This window comes from Elephas maximus, chromosome 25, assembly GCF_024166365.1.
Source record: "Elephas maximus indicus isolate mEleMax1 chromosome 25, mEleMax1 primary haplotype, whole genome shotgun sequence".
NCBI lineage: Eukaryota > Metazoa > Chordata > Mammalia > Proboscidea > Elephantidae > Elephas > Elephas maximus.
This window is the reverse complement of record NC_064843.1, coordinates 30939036-30955011: the sequence shown is the minus strand read 5'-3', so window position 1 is coordinate 30955011 and position 15976 is coordinate 30939036. Positions and strand designations below refer to the sequence as shown.

The following is a 15976-nucleotide window of genomic DNA, read 5'->3' as shown; positions in this document are numbered from 1 at the left end:
AAGCAACTTTCGAAGGGCTTCTGTTTCAGTGACAACGAATGACCATGGTAATCTTTTTTACCAATCCAGTTTTCTAATTTATCAACCTCAAGTTAGCTGCTGTCTGTGGTTGTTAAAATTCATTCTCATTTTGCTTGGTTGGGCGATTTTTTGATGTGTGTTTTGGAGTTGGGTGGGGTGGTGGGAATGCTCTCTCTTCCTCCCTACCCATTCCTCATCCCTACCTTGCCCTCTCCTTAAAGTATACAAACTGGCATGGGATTGCCCGTTCATTTATGATGTTTGTCTGGAGTAATGTGTAAATTGCGGTAGCTGTTTTTCTTAATGTTTAAACATATTCTGTAGGGGAGGAAAAACAGAAAATAAATAATAGAAAAGCCACATTCTGTATTGTATATCTGTACCTGAATACGGATATATACAGATGTACTCTGCTGATGAAAAATTCAGTTGAAAAATGCTTCTTGTAGAATCTGTTAAACTAACAATGCCACTGTGAATTGTTACCCATTTTCAAAGGTTTCAGAGAGCCCTTTAAAGTAAGACATAGTTGCTAAACAAAAGCACTATTGGATTCTATTCAAGTAGCTATTTAATGACACCAATATTTGATCTTTGTGTCCAGGGTCCCATGAGCCTGTTTGGCATATTGACAAATATAATAAAACCCTCCTTTTCTCTCCCCAGCCATTACAACACAAGCTAGCATGGAGTTTCGACGGAAGGGGTCACAAATGTCCACAGACACCATGGTTTCCAATCCTATGTTTGATGCAAGTGAATTTCCTGATAACTATGAAGCAGGAAGAGCTGAGGCTTGTGGGACACTGTGTAGGATTTTTTGTAGCAAGAAGACTGGAGAAGAGATTCTGCCAGCTTATTTATCCAGGTCTTAGAACTTTTTATTTGTTTGTTTTTCCATTTATATAGTTTTCATAGCGAGACTATTGTAACATGGCTTGGTAGGCTGAATTGATAAGTAAATGTCGCTCTGAAATACCTACAAATGTCTGTAAGTGATTGAAATTTTTGTTTGAATTCTTCCATTTTTACCTCCTTACCAGATTTGGTAAAGACCCCAAGACATTTTTTATTTTAGAAGTGAAATTTGACTTTTTAATTTTTATTAATTATAGGAAGATTTGGAGGGACCACCCTAATTTGTTAATACTTTTTTAGCCCAATGTCAGGCATGATGAAAGGTCCAGAAGTAAGTCAGTTGTAAATCCTGCCTCTAAGGAGCTTATTTTTTAGAATGAGCAAAGCCATGTACACAAGTAAAAATAATCCAAGGGTAGAATAGGAAGTTGATAGGAGAGAGGCACAGATAATGTGCTATGGACATTCAGAGGAAGAATTAACTAGCACTTATCCCAGGGTTTCAGGAAAGAGTTACAGAGGATTGGGTGATCATTCTGGATTTGTAAAGGATGAGTAGTAGGGTCATTTTATCCAAATCTATGACTTCGTGAATGGCTCTGCCATTCACTCAGTTGCTTAGGACAGAAACTAGGGGACATCCTAGGCACCTCTTCTGTCACTCTGTATCTCTAGTTGGCCAACTAACTGTGGCCTTTCTGTCACTTAATCTGTTTTCTAATCTGTTTTTCCACTCTATCCCCATCATTACACTTTAGACTTTGTCACTTTTTTCATAAATTCACTATAGTGGCCTCCTATTTTCCTTGATCCTGTATTGCCCTCCTTAGTTGATAATGCACATAACTGCTGAAATGATGCGTTTGGGTATCTGTTCCTGTTAGGTTTGCAAGGAGAGAGGATTAAATTGGCTCTTATCAGAGGAACGAAGTACAAAAGCACATAGGTATGAAACAGAATGGTATATGCAGGATTCTAATCAGGGGTATCTTAACCATATGCTCTTGGCTTTAGGTACCAAAAACTCTCTCAGTGTGATTTAAACAAAAAGGGAATGAGTTATGAGAAATCAGTGCTATTTAATACACTCTACCGCCAGGAAGTGCAGCAGGGCCTCAGTAGGAATGGGAACCAGGGACTGCAAAGTGTTCAAGAACCAAAACAACTTTCTTCCTTTGTTTCTGTTTGTGTGGTCTCCCAAACTGCTTCATTCTCTTCTGTGCAGATCATCTTTTTGCTCCTAAGTTCCCAGTTTTCATGGCCTTGGTCTAGGTGGTCTGCAGGACCAATTAGCTTAATTTCAGATTTCTGGAAAAGAGAATCTGATTGGTCAGGTATCTACCCCTGGTCTAGTCAGCTATAGCTATGAGGGTGGGATTATAGAGGTCATATAGAGGTGCTGGAGTTCATTCCTTGTGGTGGGGGCACATTTCTTAAGAGGCAGACTATGAGCTAGGGAGATGTCCCAAAAGATACCAGTCACAGTAAGGCAGAAGGCTGTGACCGTGAGCTTTCTGGCCCATAGACTGGATGAGTGGTAGTACCACGAATCAAAAGAGCAGCTTTGGGACAGGGCAAATGATGAGTTCAGCTGTTGAATTTGAGGGTCAGCAAATATTAATAAAGTGCCTGTACTTTGTGCCAGATACTGTGCACAGAGAGTACTGTAGTAATCAGTAGACAGGCCCTGCCCCAAGATAACCAATAAACTTGGCTAAAGGATCTGGAGCTCAGTTGAGAGATGTGTGCTAAAGACCAGTTTGATAACATTTGGTACCTTCAATAGTCTTCAAAACCAGCTTGTAGGAGAGATAGATTAGGAAACTGAGGGTGGCAGCCTAAAGTTCATCAGTATTTAGGGGGCGGGTAGAGTAAGAGGATCTGTTAAAGGAAATAGCCAAGGGGTCAGAGAAGAAGGGAATCATCAACGGGTTAAATGCTTAAAAAAGGCGGAGTAAGTTAAGACACATGGATCCTGGATTTGGCAATATAAAGGTCATTGTTTATTTGCTACTACGATTTTAGTTGAATTCTGTTTAAATCATCAGAAAGTTGATTGAAATGGGTTGAGGAGTGACAAGATGAGAAAGTAGTTTCTAAAGAGTTTATTGGAGAAGAGGAAAATGCCTTACAGTAGAAGAGAAAAGTGTCTTACAGTAGTAGAAGAGTATACCAGTGTGGTTTGCTCTTGAGTGATGGAAGACTGAATACTTAGTGAGTTGATAGGGGGTTGGGAATAGGGGTTAAGAATAAGGCATATTCAAGTATATCCTAAAAGGGATCTTACTCAGAGCAACCTTCGGACCATGATAACTGCAGGGTTGAATGAGCTTTCTTTCTTTCATTGTCCCCGTCCCCTCAAAAATAACAGGGAAGGGAAAAAAGACACAAAACACACTTTTATATTTCCCAGTAATTATGGAATGCTGAAAAATTTTACTTATATGGAATTCAGTTCAGTAATTCCTCCAGTTTATTGATAGTTAATACAACTATTTTGTGTTCTGGTTGTCTCATTTTAACTTTGAATTGCAGGGCCTAAAACTTCAAGAAGATGTAATAGATGTGAATCTTTTTTTTTTAATTAGAAAAGATAATTTGGTTTTTACTATACATGGTGCTGAATTATGATTTTAACTCCAGTAATATATTTTAAGGAATAGAAATAATGAAGAGTGGAAATATACTTTCAGATAGCTATGTAGAAATTTATTAATCATTATGAAAACAGTTGATCAGTAGTTTGTTTAAATTTTTTTTCTTGCTTTCCTAGATTTTACATGCTTTTAATTCAAGGTTTGCAGATAAATGATTATGTGTGCCATCCTGTCTTGGCCAGCGTTATTCTAAACTCCCCTCCTTTGTTCTGCTGTGACTTGAAAGGGATTGATGTTGTGGTTCCTTACTTTATTTCAGCTCTTGAAACCATTTTGCCTGACAGGTAAGCTATCATTTCTGTACAGTTACATCAACTGTCTGGTTCGATCTGGTCCATTTTGGTGCTCCGTCCCCAGTTTTCTAATTTATCCTGCTCAGTTGTCTCCATACCCTAAGGGGACTCAGGCCACATTAAATGAGGGTGGAATACCCAAACCCACCTCATTCCTGAACTCCCTCTAATTTCCTCTGGGCTTGTTGAATCCTTTTTGGCCTGTTTTTTTTTTTTTTTTTTTTGGTTTAGAGGACTAAGAGCAACCCCAGTCTAGAGAGCTACATTTGTAGAACAGGCCTTAAGTTTTAAAATACATAAATAAATAAATCAAATTCCAGTTTAATTCAATAACAGTTTAACATAGAACTTCACACAACACAGATTGCAGAATATAAACTCAGTAGAAAGTAGTTATTGCATCTTTAAGAAACTAAACCCAATGCTTATATTGTGAAAAATTGGCATAATATATATTTGGCAGTAGCTAAAAACATACCTTAGTTCAAAAATACTAACAGCTATTTTTTTTTTTTTTTTGGCAGAGAACTCTCAAAATTCAAAAGCTATGTAAATCCAACAGAATTGAGAAGATCTTCCATTAATATCCTACTTTCTTTATTGCCCCTCCCTCATCATTTTGGCACAGTCAAATCTGAGGTAATGTTTTATTATTGGTTTTGTATTCTATATTCTGTTTTGTGTGCTAGTTCAAGTGCAATTGTATTTTAAAAGATAGGAGTTTTGTTTTTTACATAATTCAGTTTATTTCAAGTGAATTAACAAAGTTGATCTGTTGCTTGCTTGTGGTATTTCTTCCGTCAGTCTGCCAGCATGCCTCAGGCCTACCATTTGTTGAGCGTTAATAGGTTAGTGATGTTTGATAACTTAAGTGGTATGAGTTAGTGACAGATAATAGTACAGTGGCTACTATTAGGCTGAGAACTTACTAGACTGCTCTTCTCTTTGTCATTCCCTTCGTCCACTGTAACAGTTCCTGCATGGGCATAGTGTGCACAGTAGTCGATGTTAAGTAAATACTATTTGTTTCTTCCGTAGGTGGTCCTGGAAGGAAAATTTAGTAATGACGACAGCTCCTCATATGATAAACCAATAACTTTTCTGTCCCTGAAGTTGAGGCTTGTGAATATACTAATAGGTGCCTTGCAGACGGAAACAGACCCCAACAACACTCAAATGATACTAGGTTTGTGTTCACATAATTTTTTGTAAATGGAAATCCAGATACTGTTGACCTTGAGGCATACTAAGGAGACAGGTCAGTGATAGGGTCCTAAGCATAATACAAGCTCTAGGTTTCTGAATTAGAGGTTGAGTTTATTTGCTACTATTAGGAAAAAATGTAAAGGGGTGAGATGAAGAAAGGAAAACAGGGGGTCTATTTTCATGTGACTTGGTATCCTCCTCCATTTTAGGCTCTCTTAAACTTCATGGCATCACAGTTGTCTTCTTGGTCTTTGTTTTTTTCCAATTTTTTATTGTAAAATATATGTATAACAAAATATTTGCCAATTCAGCATTGGTTATGTCCACCATTTTGTGCAACCATCACCACTGTCTGTTTTGTTTCCTGATTATTCCACCACGATTAACAGAACTAAGACTTGCTGTTTCCCCCTCCCCATCCCACGCTTGTAAACACTAATATATATATATATATTTTTGCTCTTGCAGGGGCAATGTTAAATATTGTTCAAGATTCTGCACTTTTAGAAGCCATTGGTTGCCAAATGGAGATGGTAAGAAGCATGTTATTAATACCTCAGTTCCAGGTATAATCTGTCAGAGAGTATAAACTTCTGATTTTATGTCAATTACATTTCAAAATATCTGTCCTTGTGATTTTTAAAAGACATCTTCTTTGTAAGTTCAACTCATTGATTGAGAAGGATTCAATTTTAAAATATCATATATGTTGAGGTTTTTTACTCATCAGATGTACATCAGGTCCCCGAGAGATTCTGCTCGAGAGAAGCTCTAGGTAACTGCAGTCTTTATTCCCGGACAGTATCTACTCAAAAGTCTTACTTACTTTGCTGTGCTGGTGAACTGGTCTGAATAGTCTAGGAAAAGGCCTCTATGTCATAATTCCTGTCACCTCTGGTAGATCTAGTGCTGGCTGTAAGTAAGCATCTGTTGTATCCTTTCCCATCTCAATCTTCTTATAGCCCCTCTAGACGAAAATTTGAAGTTTCCCCAAAGCACCAGTGCTCCTAAATCAAAAAAGTTTCCCAGAGATTCTCAGCGTCCCTTGTTTTAGTCTTCAAGATGCGTGATCCCTATAGAGGGAATAACAGGAGCCCTGGTGGTACAGTGGTTAAGCTCAGCTGCTAACTGAAGGTCGGCAGCTTGAACACAACAGCTGCTGCAAGAGAGGAAGGTGTGGCATTCTGCGTCTGTAAGGATTATAGCCTTGGAGACCCCACGGGACAGTTCTCCTCTGTCCTGTAGAGTAGCTAGAAGTCAGAATCGACCTGATGGCAGTGGGTTTGGTGTTTTGGGGTTATAACTGGAATAGCTGAGGAGGAGGGGAATTAATAGAGAGGACTGGGTAAGCTGGGCAGATATAGGATAGGTGATCAGATTAGATGGTAGTAATAATTAACTGATCTGGATGTAATGAATTATGTTTATAGGGGAAAGGAAAAGAGGAAAAAAGAAAGCCTTTTCCAGCCCCTATGCCCTGTAGGGCAGTTATACTCTGTCCAGCAGGGTGGCTATGAGTTGGAATTGACTCAGTGGCAACGAATTTGTTTTTTGTTTTTTTTTTTGATGCACATAGGAGTTGATCTTTACAGTGACCATGTTGTTGGATGCTGTCAAGTCAGTTTCGACTCATAATAACCCCATGTGACAGAGTAGAGCTGCCCCATAGGGTTTTCTAGGCTGTAATCTTTACAGGAACAGATCGCCAGGCCTTTCTCCCACAGAACCACTGGGTGGGTGGGTTTGAACCACTTGCCTTTTGGTTAGCAATGGAGCACTCAAGGCTCCTTGTAATGACCATAGTACTTTATTATTTGTGTTTCATGATATAATTACATATGAAAGTTGTTTGTGTGTTTTAAGATTATATTCTGTTCTGAAGTTTTTTTTTTTAAGTTTTTATTATTTAAATATACCATACTAGAGCAGATGTCTCTGAAAATATCACAAATAAAAGATTTTCTTTTTTTCCATTCAGCAGATTAGAAGCAGGGGGAAATTTCTACACAGTAGCTGCTATAAGCCTGATTTTTTTCCAATGTTTTTTCTTTGTCATGGGAGTAGCAACATGAAGACAAAAACACTTGTATGCATACATACAGTATATTTTACAGAGATACAATAAAAGTATTTGTGATAGAATATCACAAAAGCCACATCTCTTTATCTCATGTTCATCTTTGGTTGAAACACATTTCCTTACGACACTTTAAATATACAAAGAGCAAATAGAATGTTGTTAAGGTAAAACACAGGGTCTACAAACTCTGGCCAGTGTCCTGCAAATTATTAATAAAGGTTGAAAACAGATTTAAATGCTTCCTTTAATTAGCTTTATTAGTCATTTCCCTCACCCCAAGTTCCATCCCCAACCTCCTCCAGTGTATCTTTTTTCATTTTCTCTACAGTCTCCTATTGGCCCAGGTTCATGGAGTCTTTAATGTTCATATTCACCATTTAATACACCAGTAAATACAGGAAGGGCAATCAAGACTAAAGGTGCAATGGCCTGGAGCTGGCACTGGTACTAGCTACAAAGGTGACTTGTTATTGAAGACACTAGCACGTTTTTTTAAGGATCCAGATTCATTAGCTAGTAAAGTCTAGTGAGGATGGGAAGGAAAGTCCTTGGGCTGGGATATGGGTACCTGTAGTTGTCAAATCCTTCATACCCCCACTAGATGGTGTCTGTGCACAAATACCACAGCGGTTTTTATCCCTCGCCAGCCTTTTTCGATGTGTCACTTTGGGCCATTTAGTTGTAATACTTCATTTTGTCACATAGTTTTTAATGATTGACTTCTGTCTATGATTTTAAACTGTGCGTGTAACCCTCAAATGTCTGATTCATTTTCATTTGACTAGGGTGGTGGAGAAAATAACCTGAAGAGTCATAGTCGCACTAATAGTGGTATTAGTTCAGCAAGTGGTGGAAGCACAGAGCCCACCACTCCCGATAGTGAAAGACCTGCGCAGGCTCTCCTAAGGGATTATGGTAAGCTGTGTGTGTCCTTAAAATTCAGAGTTTTACAGAAAAACTCTAATGCCCAGATTTACAAAACAAACACAAACAGGCAAAAAAAAATTAAAAAACAAAATTGTAATGTTCATGAATTTTTGTATATTTAAGTATAATCAAAAGCATGTTAGTCTAAAAGGCCAAAAAGGAAAAAGAAAGTAAATCTTTTCAATTTGGCTGCATAGCTTTTAGTAGTTAGATATCGCGTAGTTTATTAGGTTTTATAAATGACGGTAGTAGCTGGTCAGGAAACATTTTTTGATTCTGTACCAGTGCTAGTGATGCAGGGTCAGATAAGATGTGGTCCCTGCCTCAGAGCTCACAGTTGAAGGGCAGAGATGGCCAGTAATCAGTTACTGCAGCGTGGTAAGGGGGTGATGGGGCATGTAATAGATGGGAACCCAGAGGAGGGTCTGTCTTCATGTTTAAAATCTGTGTACTCTGCCAAATATTGTTAGACTCTTTAGTTGTCAATTTTAAGCAAGAGGAAGGAAACATTTTCATTTTCCGTCCTGACAAATAAATTTGCCAGCAGAGCATCCTATTCGATGGTGTGCTTTACCCTGGGCAATTACATTACAGGCTCCGTGAGTTCATGTGTGCTCTTGTGCTTTTACACGTAAACACTGAGAATGTATTGAATCTATGAGCGTTAACCCAACTGAATTGGACTGCAATCTAGATCCTTAATATGAGTTTAATTTTTTAATCATCTGGAGACTTCATGAGCCTAGAGTCTTAGGCGTGTTTCTATGGTTTAAATTTGCAATAAGTGTCCTTGAGCATGTCAGATACATGAAGTCGTTATGTGGATATTCAGTACATATAAATAATACTTTTATAAAGAAGTCATTTACGTTGTCACTTTATTCATTGTGTATCTGGGTATAGGTATACTGTGGGATGAAAAAATTATGTTTATTTTTTATGCTTTCTAAATCATTCTTAAAGAAATCTATGCATTTACTGCATGTGTTCTAATATAAATGTTTGAAGTGATTATTGTTCGTTTCAGCATTTCGAACTGGTGTTAGTGAGTTCTGCTTGTATGTCGTAAAATATTTTTTTACTAAGAAATCCAGATTTGTGTTAATGTCATAAAATATCTCTTACTAAGAAATCCAGATTTGTGTTAGTGTCGCCTGAATGTCTCTCTTTAATGATCATTCCTTTTTCTGTTGTCACTGCCCTCTTTCTGATAGGATCGACAGGTATAATGTCCCTAAAGCTTCCTTTGTAAATTCAATTTAATTTGTCCTAATTTAATTTTTCCTCATTTATTATTAGCTAAGTAGAAATTACTTTTAAATATAGACTTGGAGGCCAACTAAAACCACAGTGGCTTGGTTTTTTATTTTTGTTTTAAAGTATTAATGTAGTCTTGGGAAGTTAAATGTTAAAATATGTTTGAAAAGGCCTTGCATGTGATTCTTGATGGTTAAACCATAAAGGTAATTCCAGCAGATGCTCTAGGATAATTCCTAGCATCTGAGGAGGCTCTGAAATTTGAATTCTCTCCTCTACAAAATTCCAAGAAAGAAATTAACAGCTTTTTCATTGTTTTTCAAAATGTAACTCTCTATGAGTTGTTAATTTAGAAATTTAAGATTCACGTTGTTGTCAGAATGATACTGAAACTGCCAAATCCCAGTGGATACCTGTCTGAAAGCACCTGACCTGGGAGCTAGAAGCTGCTCTGGTTCAGCGTGTGTGCCCTGTGCACTGTTCAGTCAGGCTTGGCGCTCAGGCCAGTGGGGTGGGGAGCATAGCACTGTGTGGGTGCCCGTCGTGCTCACTGTGGCTGCTGTGGTCTGTGCCTGGTGGAATGCTTTGCTTCTCGTTACTAATGCTTAGTTGTTTTCCCTCCCTGTGGGATGTGGCATTGGGGTTATATCCTAGCTCTTAATACAGATTCAGCTGCTGGGCTCCTGATTCGCAGCATTCACCTCGTCACTCAAAGACTCAACTCCCAGTGGCGGCAGGACATGAGCATATCGCTGGCAGCTCTGGAGCTCCTCTCTGGTCTGGCAAAGGTGAGAAGGACAGTCCTTTCATTTCAGCCCAGCGGCCTTGGGCCTTGGCTCTTTTTTCTACACTTCCAAACCCCTTGATGTGGGTATTGTGGTATTAGTCATACTCAAACATAGTTTATAGTCCAAAGCGTGCAAAATTGAGCATCCAAGTGAAACTTTATTGAATGAACTTTGTTTTTTAAAATAGGTTCAGAGAGCATGTGAGGTATTTTTGATGTTAAATTATAGAAAACATTTCGATACTTGCAATTTATTTATACATAATAATAGAATACCTATTGATTTTGTATTTGTTCACAATACCATTAAATTTTCAGCATGGCTTTTTCTGCCATAATAGGATCATTTATTTTTAATGCGTGATATTAAAAAAATATCATAAATAAAATTTAGAAGGGGGAGCTCTTTTCGTAAAGAATGATCCCTAAAATATGCCATTTGGAATTATCTGTGACTCTTCCATCAGCACAGATGAGTGAAAATTGGTTATACTCTGAAATTTCTTTTGCAGCTATTATTTCAACTTTGTGAAACCTTAGAGCAGGGTGGCCATTTGTGCCTCTCTGTTTTCTTGTTTGTAAAATGTACAGAATTACTTTGCTTCTCACACGTGGTTTTTGTGAGGATCAGATGAGATAAAATGTGTAAGACTCTGTGAACAGGAAGGTGATGCATACAAGGTGGTATTGTCTGAGGTAATATAGCCTAACCCCTTATTTTACAAACAGGTGATTGGAGGCTGTGACTTACCTAAGCCATGAGACAAAATAGGCAAGAAAACCCAAGGTGTTCTCACTACTGCTTAGAGCCAACCTCAAAAATCCCAAGGATGGATATGATAGCCAGAGTTGTATAAGAAACAGTTCATAGTCACAGAATGTGAGAGCAGACATCTGTGAGACATGCAGGACCACACTGCCTTCAAAACCAAGATGCAGTTTCCTGTGACCTTTGGTACATCATTCTTTTTTCAGGGGTACGATTAGGAATCAGTGCCAGTCAGCCAGTTGAGTTCTGCTCTGCCCTTCCTCCTCCCCTGTCTCCCAAAATAAATAAATAAATAAATAAGTAAAATTGCTGCTCAGGACTTTTCATGTTCCCTGCATGTTAAACCTTGTGATACCGCATCAGAGGAATTTGCCTAAACTTATGGGCGGAAGTAGCCCAACTGCTGGTAGTAGCTAGTCATTATTTTTACCTTCACATTTATTTGATTCCCTCCTCAAGTAAGCAGTATGTATTTTAGGTTTTAAGAGTAGCACCTATGGAGTGCTTACCATGTGCTGAGCACTGTTCTAAGTACTTTAGACATTAAATTATTTAATCCTCACAGCAACGTGAGGTATATATAACTGTGTTACCCTCATTTCACAAATGACAAAATAGAGGACCAGAGAGTTTAAGTAGCTTGCCTGAAATGGCACAGCGAGTAGGTAAAAAAGTGTCTTGGGTAAGGGCGGACTTCTGCTTCTAAGATGGAATTACAGATCTACCTTCCTGCCCAAAACAACTACTACAGCAACAAAAACCGAAGAAAATAGATAAAACCGTGCTTTTTAAGACACTGGACATCAGATAACAAATAGTAATCCCTGAGAGAACTCTGCGGTTGCCACCACTTTACTTCCTTCAGAGAGGTTCTAGGCTGTAGTGTAAAGAGGAGAAACCTAGGCAGAGCTCACTGGACTCCTCCAGCTGATGAGACGGAAGTGAGAGTCTGGGGAGACCAAGGTTACTAGAGTTTGCAGAGCAGAGTACCACAGAGGAGGGAACTGAACAGAGATAGAACCCCAGAGGTCTATAGAGGCTCCCCCTTGAGTATTCAACAGAGTAATGACCAATGCCTGTATGTAAGGAAGGTACTTGAGGCCTGGGAGGATAAGGGTTAAAACACATCTGAAAAGATTAGAGAACAGTGCCTGTACTCACAGGGCTAGGGAAGGTGCCTGTTCCCATTAGCCAGACTAGAAAAACTCATAATTCATGGGTTAGTGGTAGAGCACCCCAGAAGGTCTGGCTCAGTAGTAGGGAATAATTATGTTTATGTTTAACACTCTAAACTCCCCTAACAAATTCTAAAGCACCAATGCTATCTGATTTCAAGACTTATTTTAAAGGTGTAGCAATCAAATAAAGCCACAGTAATCAAGACAGTATGATATTGGTATAAAGATTGACCAGTAGTTCAATGGAATGGGGTAGAGAGTCAAGAAATAGGATCACACATATATAAAAAAATAGGCATCTGATTTTTGACAAAGGTACAAAGACAATTCAGAGAAAGGAGAAAGGATAATCTTTTTAGCAGATGGTGCTGGGACAATTGGCTATCTTATACAAAAAAAAAAAAAAAAGAACTTTGATCCATATCTTGGACTATATACAAAAATTAACTCAAAATAGATTTAGACCTAAATGTAAAACCTAAAACTATAGGAGAAAATCTTTGTGACTTTAGGTTAGGCAAGAATTTCTTAGATTCTACACCATAGAAGAACAAACTGATAAATTAGATTTCACCAAAATTAAAAACTTCTGTTCAAAAATCACTGTTAGAGAATGAGGTGACAAGTCACAGACTAGGAAAAAATGTTTGCAAAGCATATATCTGATGAAGGACTTGTATCTAGATTATATAAAGAACTTCCAAAACTAAATAATAAGAAAATAAGCAGCCCAATTAAAAATGGGCAAAAAACTTGAACAGACACACTTTACCAAAGAAGATTTATGGATGACAAATAAGCATACGAAAGATGCTCAGCGTCATTATCGTTGTTAGGTGCTGTCGAGTCAGTTTTGACTCGTAGTGACCCCATGTGACCGAGTGGAACTTCCCCATAGGGTTTTCTACGTTGTAATCTTTACAGGAACAGGTTGGTAGGTCTTTCTCCTGGGGAGCCACTGGGTGGTTTCCAACTGCCAGCCTCTCAGCTAGCAGCCAAGCCCTTAACCATTGTACCACCAGGCTCTATGTCATTATTCACTAGGGAAATACAGTTAAAACCACAGTGTGATAACCACTACATACCTATTAGAAGGGCTAAAATTAAAAACACCATGCCAAATGTTGGAGGAAGAATTGATCTCTCGTGCACTCTTGGTGGGAATGTAAAAATGACACTACAGCTTGGCAGTTCCTTTAAAAGTTACACACACACCTGCTGTCCGTCCAAGAGCTCATACAGGAATGTTCATAGCTGTTTTATTTGTAATATCCAGAAGCTAGAAGCAATCCAAATGTCCATGACCAGGTGAATGGATGAGCAAACTGTGGTGTGTATATACGGGGCAGTTTTTTTTTACTGAAGGAATAGTTGGTACACACGAATGTGGAATGAATCTGAGAACAATTATGCTGAGTGAAAGAAGCCAGACCAGAAAAGAGTACATACTATATGATCTCATTTATATAAAACTCTGGTAAACGCAAGCTAATCTACAGTGACGGAAGGAAGATCAGTGGTTGTTTGGGGAGGGAGATGAACAGGAGGGAGAGGGAGAGATTATAAAAGCGTGCAAGGAGATTTTTGGGAATGATGGTTATATTCACTGTCTTGCATGTGGTGGTGGCTTCAAAGATGTATATATATGTCAAAACTTCTCAAATTGTGTACTTTAAATATGTGCAATTTATTGTACCTCTGAGCAGCTGCACAGAACTTTGTAGCCCATAGGACATCACTGTGGGATTGGGTTACGGGGAGTAAAAATATGCACATGTGTTCAATTTGCCAGGTGTTCTTTCACCCTCTGGCAGTGATGAGCAGGTGCGTCCAAGACATTTAGGTTTCAGGGCAGGAAAAACTGCTAAAATGATACACTGTTTAGGGTTTGAAAAGTGCCACTATTTTTGTAGAATGTTACATAATAGTACACCTGAAGTATTCTGTATGTATAAGCAATATAAAAAAGTAAGGCTTTAAGAATGGTGTATCACATTCTCAAATAGGCCAGGCCTCAGGGCAGATGCTTTGAAATTGGCACAGTTGTTGCTGGCTAACTGCTTTGTTCCCCAAATGAATTTGCCCAGGTGAAGGTGATGGTCGACTCAGGAGACCGGAAGCGAGCCATCAGTTCCGTGTGCACCTATATTGTGTACCAGTGTAGTCGGCCAGCTCCTCTTCACTCCCGGGACCTGCACTCCATGATAGTGGCAGCTTTTCAGTGTCTCTGTGTCTGGCTGACAGAGCACCCCGATATGCTTGATGAAAAGGTGAGTTTACTAGATCTGAAAACATTAAGTGAAAACACAAATGTATGAGGAAACTTTTTTAAAAGAGAATATCTAAATTTAAATACAGTAGTGCACATTTTAAACTGATGGATATACTCGTTAGATTTCAGTAGGCCACTTGTCCTTTTTAGCACAACTTGAAAAAACTGTCAGAATGCTTACATTTCATTGCAGGGTAACACACAGAGAAGTTATTTTGAAAGATGGGACTTTGACTAATTTATGTGATCTAGAGTGTTCTTTCTTGAAAGGATGGCAGCCTTGAGATAGCTAGTAGGTACTTTGGTCACCCATCACCAAACCAAGAAGGGCAGTCAATATCCAGGCTGCAGAGGTAGAGGACAGCTTGTCCATAAAGGTTCCTTGTATCTAAAAGCTTCATTTCATACCATTTCACATACACGTTTCCACTTTCAAGTAGGCACGGATATCTAATCTGCTCTCCCTGCTATTGTTCCATATAATGCCTATACCTGTAAGGAAGGTAGGTGGTTATAAGGAATTTGCAGTGTAAATAAAAGAGATACCAGGCCCATTGGATATTAATAGAGAGCTTTATGTAGTTTTCAAAATAGTAGTGTTGATTAAATGTTAGTCATTTTCATCATGGTTTCTAAAGCTATGATGCCAGAAATGGCTTAAAAATGTCAATAATTGATGAGCTTCCCTTTGGATAATCTAGCATGTCTGAACCATCCCAGTTTTAACTGAATTGCTGTGACATCTCTGTAACCTGGGCTTTGATGATTTACAGTCTGGGTAATTTTTTTTTTAAACATTTTATTGTGGTTTAGGTGAAAGTTTACATAGCAAATTAATTTTCTTACGCAAATTGTTCTGTGACATCGGCTGCAATCCCTATAATGTGTCAGCACTCGCCCCGTTTCCTCCCTCACTTCCCCATTTCCATCCTCCGATTTCCCTGTCCCTCCATGTCTTCTCATCTTTGGTTTGGAGCAGATGTTGCTATTTTGTTCTAGTTTTTAGTCAGTTGTTCCAAGGAGCACATTCTTCACAGATATTTTTTGTTTTGTATCTTCAATTATTATTTGACTGAAAGGTCACCTCTAGGAGTGCCTGTAGTTTCAAGTTAGAAGGTTGTCTTAGGGTAGTCGTCTCGGGGGTTCCTGCAGTCCCTTTCAAACCAGTATGGCTGGTCTTTTTTTTTTTTTTTTTTTTTTCAATTTGAATTTTTTTTCTACATTTTTTACCCATTCTAACTGGGGCCTTCTATTGTGATCCTGGTCAGAGTGATTGGTAGTGATAGCTGGTCACCATCTAGTTCTTATGGTCTCAGGCTAAAGGAGGCTGGTTCGTGTGGGCCATTAGTCCTTTTGACTAATTGCTTCCTTGAGTCTTCAGTTTTCTTTGTTCTCTTTGCTTCAGGCAAGAAGAGGCCAATTGTTGCTTCTTAGATGCCTCCTCACAAGCTTTTAAGGCCCTAGACAGTAACCAGGCTAGGATGTTGAACATATCTTTATGAGCAGTGTTTTGCCAGTTGACCTGGATGTCCCCTGATACTACGGTCATTAGCGTTCATGTCCAGTCGTTCAGTCCTGATGTCTAAGTAGTTTTTATAACTGAGTCCACGTAATTTTAAAAGATGTGTTACTGATAAAATTGAATTTGTCCAGGCAATTTTAAAAGATTTG

At 38.6% G+C, this 15976-nt stretch overlaps 1 protein-coding gene across 3 annotated transcripts in view; it reads left to right on the top strand.

Moving 5' to 3' along the window:
* The window catches only part of RALGAPB (Ral GTPase activating protein non-catalytic subunit beta), a 97706-nt gene that overhangs the window by 43129 nt on the left and 38601 nt on the right, over window positions 1–15976 (top strand). For 2 of the 3 annotated variants that reach the window (XM_049868832.1, XM_049868833.1), the window contains 8 exons: window positions 688–889; window positions 3653–3820; window positions 4354–4468; window positions 4868–5015; window positions 5504–5568; window positions 7901–8030; window positions 9954–10087; window positions 14121–14303. In XM_049868832.1, the coding sequence (XP_049724789.1) occupies window positions 688–889; window positions 3653–3820; window positions 4354–4468; window positions 4868–5015; window positions 5504–5568; window positions 7901–8030; window positions 9954–10087; window positions 14121–14303 (1145 nt within the window). The remainder of the gene's footprint in view (window positions 1–687; window positions 890–3652; window positions 3821–4353; window positions 4469–4867; window positions 5016–5503; window positions 5569–7900; window positions 8031–9953; window positions 10088–14120; window positions 14304–15976) is intronic. The other variant, XM_049868834.1, reaches the window with a different exon arrangement.